General features: G+C 41.8%; 1 protein-coding gene across 1 annotated transcript; it reads left to right on the top strand.

The window, feature by feature from the left end:
• Positions 1-423: 423 nt before the first annotated feature.
• LOC109931822 (protein SCO2 homolog, mitochondrial) lies at positions 424-3,624 on the top strand. Its single transcript, XM_020531087.2, has 2 exons — positions 424-447; positions 781-3,624. The coding sequence occupies exon 2, from the start codon at positions 797-799 to the stop codon at positions 1,988-1,990; it is 1,194 nt and encodes a 397-aa protein (XP_020386676.1). The 5' UTR covers positions 424-447; positions 781-796; the 3' UTR covers positions 1,991-3,624.
• Positions 3,625-9,055: the final 5,431 nt, after the last annotated feature.

Below are 9,055 nucleotides of genomic sequence, written 5' to 3'. Positions count from 1 at the left end.
TAGATTTTGGGTGCCCAGACATCGGTATTTAGGGGTTTAAAGATTAAGTTTTCTTTAGGTTTAGGCAGTCAAAAACTGAAATTTTAAGATTCAGGTTCCTGAGGTTTCAAGGTTTTTCAGTCTCTTGGGTTTCAGTGTTGGAAAAACTTAAGATAGGCACTGGATTCAAATCATTAACTCTGTTTTCTCTCCACAGATAGAGCTGCTGAGTTTCTGTAGCACTTTCTGTTTGTTTCAGATTTCGGCAGCTTCTCTGTATTTATTTTTTTAATTCCAGTGCTTATTATATCATTAAACTGACACCTATCTCGCTCTCTCTCCCTGTCTGTCTCTGCGCTCTCCTACTCTCACCTTTCCCTTCCATCCGGGTCTCCGCCTCTGGCTCTGCGCACGCGCAATTGTAAAGCCTGCTGGGATCTGTAGTTCCCTGAAGCAACGGCCGGCGAGGTATCGGGAAATGGCGGCGGAGGGGCTAGGTTGGGGGAGAAGGGTCAGATGTTGGATTGATCTAGAGACGTCGGGGGATGCAGGGTGCAGGGTGCAGGGTGCGGGGAGAGGAGGAATGATGAGACAAGAGGGCGATGGAGATGCTGGGGGAACAGGAGTGGTTTCAGTATCAGAGAGACCCTCAATCTGCCACCCAGTCAGGGTAGGGACGGCTGGGAGGTGAACCAGGCTGGATTGTGGGTGTTTTTCTCTCAGGTTTGTGTGGGGTGTGGTAGGGGGAGAGGGGGACTGGTGTGTCTTGATAGACTTCTAAGCACTTTTCTTTCACCACAGGTTTACTACGATAATCATGCGGGGCCACAATTCATGCTGGCAACGACTGCTGGTCAGTGGCAGCTTGTCGAGGTCAGGGAGTGAGGATGTGAGCAGAAGAGGTGCTGTGGCCCTGAGACATGCCAGCTGCATGAGTAATGGACACTCAGGGGTGAAAACTTTCAGGATCACAGGAAGCAGGGGTTGGCATTTGCAATCTGTAACTATAACCACTGATTGCAACCAAAAGATAAACCATAGGAGCATAAATGGGTTGTATTGTTTCTACACCAATGGAATGGGATTGAGTACTGAAACCGTAGCTATTCCACCACCTGAAATCAGTGCAACTGATCCAAACTATCCGTTGGGAAGTGTGCAAGGCATTCCACATTTAACAATCTGTAAAGCATCAAGTCAGTCCATGAGAGAGAAGCTACATTTCCAAACTGAGGGAAGGCTATTGGCAGCCCACAGTTTGCTTGGCCTTTCCTCTCTGCCACTTGTGCACGTTAACCCTGGCTGTTCAACCTTCCTGACCCACAGACTATTTTCACAGTCTGCCTCAGACAGGAGCTCAGGGAGCCCTCAGATCAGCTTGTGGTCCAAATTCCTGGTGACATGCCTCTTTGGCTGTGCAATAATGGGATTATGGTACTATGTTCACTTGGAAAAGAAGCAGCAGGAAAAGGTGAAACGCCAGGAGCAGCTTCAGAAGTTAGCACTAGGTCAAGGTGACTTCAATTTGCTGGATCACACTGGAAAATCTAGAACCAAGAAGGACTTCTTTGGCAAGTGGGTTCTGCTTTACTTTGGATTCACCCACTGCCCTGACATCTGCCCCGACGAGCTGGACAAGATCTCAAGTGTGGTGCAGATTTTAGACGTGGACAGGGCACTGCCTCCAGTCCAACCCATCTTTATCACAGTGGATCCAGAGAGAGATGGAGTGGAGGAGATGGCAAGGTATATCAAGGATTTCCATTCTCGTATGATAGGGTTGACTGGGACACCAGGGCAGATCAAGGATTTGGGGAAGGCATTCCGAGTATACTACAGTGCTGGCCCCAAGGATGAAGACAATGACTACATTGTTGATCACACCATCATCATTTACCTTCTAAATCCAGATGGGCTTTTCACTGATTACTACAATCGGAGCAAAAATGACCAGGAAATTGCTGAGAGTATCCGCAGCCACATGAAAAACTATGTCAATCTCTTCAGTTGATGAGTGGAGATTCTTGGAGAAAGTTTGTGCTGGCATCAGTTGTAGGAGTGTAATTTGTTAAAGTATGTCTACCAGCCTCACTGTGACAGACGTATTTTTGGCCCTTTGACCCTATCCATACACTCAACCATTCACGTGATTCTCAGGTGTTTTGCCAGCCCAACCACAAATCAATGAAATGAGAGAGTTTGGCAGTAATCTTTAGTTATCATGTTTAATTATGATGTGGAGGTGCAAGTGTAGGACTGGGGTGGACATGTTCAAAAGTCACATGACACTTAGTTATAGTCCAGCAAGTTTATTTGAAATCACAAACTATCAAAGCACTGCTCCTTTGTCAGCTCAAGTGAAGAAAAGTACACAGGCACAGAATTTATAGGCAGAGTGATCAAATGATGATAAAAATAGTGTGAGTGGAGTGTCAGCAGGCTGAAGGGGTGATCTATAATCCAATTAATTGAGGCAGAGAGATGATTTCAAATAAGTCTGTTGGACTTCAACCTGGTGTCGTGTGACTTCTGAAGTTTAATTATCTGGTGGGATTGAATATCAGTCTGTACAGGATGATTACTTATCCTTTATTTCATGATTGTAGAAAATCTGGACGTCAAACTACAATTCAGTGCAGGGTCCATTCAGTAATCTAATCAGGCGTGAATTGCTGTTTGCACACTATTGCACAAGTGTGTGTCTGTATATATATGTCTGGGATGGTGGTGGTGAGTGAGTACCCCTCTAATAAATTCCACTGTAACTGTTTGGAATGCCTTGAGCTCAACCCTAACTTTAATATGCCAACATACTCGTTAACCTCCAAGAACAATTTAAGAAGAAAGATATTCATTTATATAGTACCTTTCATTGCTTTGGGTCATCCCACAGCTGGGGTTCATTTTAAATATTCCAATTAGAAAATGCAGCAGCCAATTTGCTTACGTTAAGCTCCTACAAAAAGTGGCATGATCATGTCCGGATAATGTTTTTGAATAATATTGAGGGATAAGTACTGATCAGGGATAGATCTTTTGCATTTCTATGAAATTGTCCACCTGATGAGGTGCCTTCTGCAAAAGATGGCACTTCTAACAGTGCAGCTTTCCTCAGTACTACGTAAATCATAAATGGAATCCCAGTGTGTATATTGTCAATATTTTCAACTGAATCAAACCTTCATTGTATATGGGAACAAATCACAATCATTGCCGATGTTGCAGCTATTTACAACAGGATCAGCATGGACAGCAGGAAGATGGGAGATCTCAACTAATTCAGGACAGTCTAAATAACAGTTAAAGCAATTTTAGCAGTGCTGAAAATCATTCATCGTTGAATGTTAAGGAGGCGGCTTGGGTAAGTCCTGTGGAACCAACACAGGGAGGCATAGACTTCAAATTGTAATTTGCCATCCAGCACTGGTCTTCATTACGTTAGAAGACTGGGTTCAAAATGGAACACTTCTTGGATGTATTGCGTGATACATGGTTTACTCAAGTTTAAGTGCTGCTCCTTGAGGTATAGAATGTCCAAGGTTTCAAAATGCTCAACTGAACTTCTGTCATTTCTGACAAGTTATTTGAATAAATCTCAATGTAATTCTGAATTTAATAAACCCACCATTAACAATGTCAACTTGATCAGCTGGTATGTGACACATTTATATAATGACTGTTTTCATCCTTAGAATAAATTGACAACAGGTATGAAATAACATGAAGTAAAATGATGAATTATGTAGAAGTTTAAGAGTTGAGACAAACTATAACATTACCAGTGCTAGGACTGCAGTAGAGATTTATCCTCACCAAAAAGGTACAGAACAATAGGCAAGGGGTATTCTAAGTTGTTGTGTTCTAACATATTCTAATACAGTCCTGTGATTTTACTCAACTGTAGGGCACCTTTCCATTGCTGAAAGTTCTAAATGAAACCAAATTATCAAAATAAATTTCATTAAATCAGAAATGAAAGGAGGACACCATTCAGTCTATATGAAACACAATGTTGCTTCCCTGCCTGTTCCTTCCAAAGTTTTCAAATAGCTGATTAAAGTATTGTGTTTAATTCCAGGCAGTCCACGTTAGATTTTTTTTTAGATTTTAAAGAAGATAATGGCACTATGGCGTTGAGATAGAGGATGAGCTGTAATCATTTTGATGGTGAAGCAGGCTCAAAGGGCTGAATGGCCTGCTGCTACCAGTTTCAATGTTTAGGAAAGATCTCAAGACCTTTGTGAGGGTTTAAGATATTTCACGAGAATTGTACGTGAGGAGGGGTTAGAGAAAATGGAATTGTTGTTAGCACAGAAATAGTTAATAACATAAAGGAATGAAGAAAGCAATACAAAAGACTTCTTTAAAGTGAATCAGGGTGGAGGAATGAGAACATAGAACAGAACAGGCCCTTCGGCCCACGATGTTGTACTGACCTGTTATCCTACTAAGATCAAACTATCCTGCATACCCTACATTATACTGTCATCCATGTGCCTATCCAAGAGTTGCTTAAATGTCTAATGTATCTGACTCCACTACCACTGCTGGCCGCACATACCACGTGCCCACCACTCTCTGCGTAAAGAACCTACCTCTGACATCTCCTCTATACCTTCCTCCAATCACCTTAAAATTATGCTCCCTCGTAATAGTCGTTTGCGCCCTGGGAAAAAGTCTCTGGGTATCCACTTTATCTATGCCTGTCATCATCTTGTACACCTCTAGCAAGTCACCTCTCATCCTTCTTCACTCCAATGAGAAAAGCCCTAGCTCCCTCAAATCTTTCCTCCTAAGACCTGCCCTCCAGTCCAGGCAGCATCCTGGTAAATCTCCACTGCACCCTCTTTAAAGCTTCCACATCTTTCCTATAATGAGGCGACCAGAACTGAACACAATATTCCAAGTGTGGTCTAACCAGGGTTTTATAGAGCTGTAGCATAACCTTGCGGCTCTTAAACTGAATTCCCCTGCCAATGAAAGACAACACACCATACGCCTTCTTTACACCCTTTCAACTTGGGTAGCAACTTTGAGTGATCTATGGACATGGACCCCAAGATCCCTCTGTTCCTCCACACTGCCAAGAATCCTGCCATTAACCCTGTATTCTGCATTCAAATTCTACCTTCCAAAGTGAATCACTTCACATTTTTCTGGGGTGAATTCTATTTGTCACGTCTTTGCCCAGTTCTGCATCCTGTCAATGTCCCGTTGCAACCTACAACAGCCCTCCACGCTATCCATAACTCCACCAACCTTTGCGTCATCGGCAAACTTACTAACCCACCCTTTTACTTCCTCATCTGAGTCACTTATAAAGATCATAAAGAGCAGAGGTCCCAGAACAGATCCCTGTGGAACACCACTGGTCACTGAGCTCCAGGCTGAATACTTTCCATCTACTACCACCCTCTGTCTTCTATTGGACAGCCAGTTTTGTATCCAGACAGCCAAATTTCCCTGAATCCCATGCTTCCTTACTTTCTGAATGAGCCTACCATGGGGAACCTTATCAAATGCCTTGCTAAAAATCCATATGCACCACATCCACTGCTCTGCCTTCATCAATGTGTTTTGTCACATCCTCAAAGAATTCAATAAAGCTTGTGAGGCATGACCTGCACCTCTCAAAGCCATGCTGACTATTTCTAATCAATAGAAGATTAACAAGTAATAAAAACAGGAAAGATTAATGTATTTTCTAAGAATAATTAGTAGTCAAAGGAAGGGCAAAGCAGATTAGCCTCAAAAAGATGATCTGTGGAGGCAAAGGGCATTGCTGAGAAACACTTCAATAGGCAGAATGACAAGTAGCAATATGAACAAAATGGGGGTTGTAGAACAGAGACCTGGAAGGTGTATGTCAAACAAGTGTTTGAAGGCAGCAGGACAACTTGAGAGCAAATGGAATCCTTCGCTTTATATTTAGGAGTAGAGTACAATGGCACGGAAAATATGATAGATCTCTTTGAAACATTGATTAGTCCACAGCTGGAGTTTGTGGTTACTGCAGTTCATAAAGGAAGTCAAGATTTTGAAGAAAGTTCAACACTACAATAGTATGAGGATGAATGACCCCAGTTATGTTGAAAGAGTGGAGAAGCTAGTTTCTCTTAAAGAGATTTATTAATATTGTTCATTGTTGTAAATGGCTTTGATAAGGAATAAAAAGAAACTGATAGCAGAAGGGTCAGTAACAGATGGCATGGACTGAAGGTAGATGGCTAAAGCATTAGAAGCCATGACATTTTTTCTCTATTCAGTTATAATCTGGAAACCACTGCCTGAAAAAAATTGTGTAAGCAGATCCAATAGTTTTGGTCAAATGTTGCCTAGATACAAGATCAGTCACTCCCTGCTGGAATTCATTTCTTTTTGTCCATAGTTGGGCCAAGGCTGTAATGAGATCATTAACCAAATAATCCTGGCAGCATCCAAACTAAGCGACAATAATAGGTAATTGGTGACTGACAGCCATGTGTTCACTGGGGTAGTGAAAATCAAGTCTGGCTGTTCCTGGAGTCATCTCAAAAATGAACGATTTTACAGAAGTCCGCACATTTTTCCAATTTTCTTGATTTCAGACCCAAGTTTCTGTACTTAAAAATAATTACTATTTATTACACGTAAATAGACTCCAGCTACAGGCAAACAACTGTGAAATATTGCCATATAACTAATTGTTCAAACTCTAACCTTCTTATAAATTTCCCTTACACACACATGAAAGAAAATTTAGGCATTATGGCCAGAGGGAAAACTGGGAAAGTAGTTCGGTGGTCTCTGTTCACAGGTTCTGGCAAGGTGGTTCTTGTACTAGTCAGAATGTTACTTCTTTGTCTTCTTGGCATGTTTTCACAGATTTGCAGGGGGCTTGTTCGCACTTGAAGAAGGTCTCTGACTTATTAATTAAAAATCACAGCTTACAATAACTGAAGGAAAAATAAATTAGTTTTCTTCAGGGTTAGAGTAACTTGTATTGCCGAGAACAGAGAGAGCTCCTGAGCTTGTGGAATGCTTAAGGCTTCTCACTATCTTGTTCACAGCCTCAGAACCAATCACATATTTGTTGGCATGCAGAAGATCTTTGTCATCGACAACTAGGCACTAGGGCATTGACCTATGGATAGCTGAGTCTCCATTGTACACAATCCTTCTAAACTGTGTTTATTAGGAATCTGATTACTTGCTTTCATATATGCAGCAATCTTTGGTTTCCAAACCATTCCATTCTCATTTCAGTCCACAATTAAAAATACACTATCTTTACAAAGATTTCCTGCATGCAATGTTGCTTTGCTGATAACTGTAAGTAGGATGATGGGCATGATAAATGACCGTAATGGACTTGGCTTTTTTTAAAAATGAACAACAAACCTGGGCACTTGCCAGTATTATAGCTCTGCTGGAACAATTAGCTATGGAAGAATGGCTAGTTCTGCAAAATTAGGAGGTAGTGCTGTAATGGTATTGTCGCTGGACTAGTAATCAGAGTTACAATCAAGCATGGCAGATAAAAAAAATCTGAAATTCTAATTCTAATGGTGACCATGAAACCATTGTCATAATTACCCATCTAGTTCACTAACGACCTTTAGAAAAGGAAATGTGCTGTCTCTACCTAATCTGGCTGACGTAACTCCACACCCAAAGCAATGTGGTTGACTATTAATTGCCCTCTGAAATGGTCTTGTTTGCCATTCGGTTGTATCAAATGGCAAAGAAATCTCAAAGGAACAAGTCTTGACAGATCACCCAACATCAATCTGTGCACTGGAAACAACCGTAACAAACTCAACCCTGTTAAACCTACAAAGTTCCAAAATTGAAGAGCGCTGTCTCACAGACTTTTCAAGCAAGTCTTAGTCATATTCATAGAATTGTATCTTACAATGTCTCACACTACACTACCATCATCCCAGTCCGATTGGCAGGACAGACCCAGCTGAGATGGTAGTACAGTGGTGTGGACAGTAGGGAGTTGCCATGGGAGCTCTCAACATTAACTCTAGACCCCATGATTTTTCATGGTGTCAGGTCATATATGAGGAAGGAAAATTTCATCTGATTACCACCTAGGTATTGAATTCACGCTCCATGTTGAATGCCACCAAGCATGGAATCAGCACTGCCACTACTGATCAAGCTGGTCAATCCCTAAATGACATAGCTGCTGGACTGGGCCTGTGGCAGATGGTAAGGGATCCAACAAGAGGGAAAAACGTTTGGCTTCATCTCATTAACCTGCCCACTGCAGATGCATCCATCCGTAAGTGTTAACAACAGCCCCAACAAAATTGGCGTCAATAGGAATCAGGCCAAAAAGTCTGCTGGTGTCATACTTGGCACAAAGAAAAATAGTTGTAGCTGCTGGAGGTCAATTATCTCAGCTCCAGGACATCTCTGCAGGAGAAGGGAAGTGTCCTAGGCCCAAACATCTTCAGCTGCTTCATCAATGACCTGCCCGCGTTAATAAAGGTCAAAAGTAAGGACGATTGCACAACATTTAGAAATATTTGTGACTCCTCAAATACTGAAACAGTCCATGTCCAAATGCAACAAGATATGGATATTATCCACATTTGGGCTGACACCTGCCAAATAACATTCATCCGACACAAGTGCCTGGCAATGACCATATTCAACAGATGCTACCAGACCTGCTGCGTTTTTCCAACATTTTCTGTTTGCACTTAAAATTTTCAAAATTCTTTTCAAACTACTTCATGGCCCTGCCCATGAAGGTCATGTGACCCAGGAGGTAACATGCCTGTTTTTGAGCCAGAAGCTCCATAATCAAGTTACACTTCAAAACTTGTGAACTATGGAAGGAATGCTTCTGACATGGTCCAACACTTATCCAAGGGGAAAACATATATGAAGATACTTATCAAAAAAACAACAGCCTTATCCTTCCATATCTCCAATCTCCTTCAGCCCAACAACTCTCAATCATTTGCTCTCACTCTGCAGTGAAAATTTAAGTAGTGACATTAAGCAGTGAGACCCCTCCATTCTAATAAATTGCATTTCATTTGTGTTGTGCAGGTTAGTGACACAATGTGAAAGGAAG

Source organism: Rhincodon typus, chromosome 22 (assembly GCF_021869965.1).
Source record: "Rhincodon typus isolate 14 chromosome 22, sRhiTyp1.1, whole genome shotgun sequence".
Taxonomy (NCBI): domain Eukaryota; kingdom Metazoa; phylum Chordata; class Chondrichthyes; order Orectolobiformes; family Rhincodontidae; genus Rhincodon; species Rhincodon typus.
The sequence above is the reverse complement of the archived record's forward strand: the minus strand, read 5'-3'. Positions and strand labels throughout refer to the sequence as shown.

What these genes read in the sequence shown, in the direction of transcription:
- LOC109931822 (XM_020531087.2), top strand. Translation starts at nt 797, where the DNA reads ATGCGGGGCCACAATTCATGCTGGCAACGACTGCTGGTCAGTGGCAGC.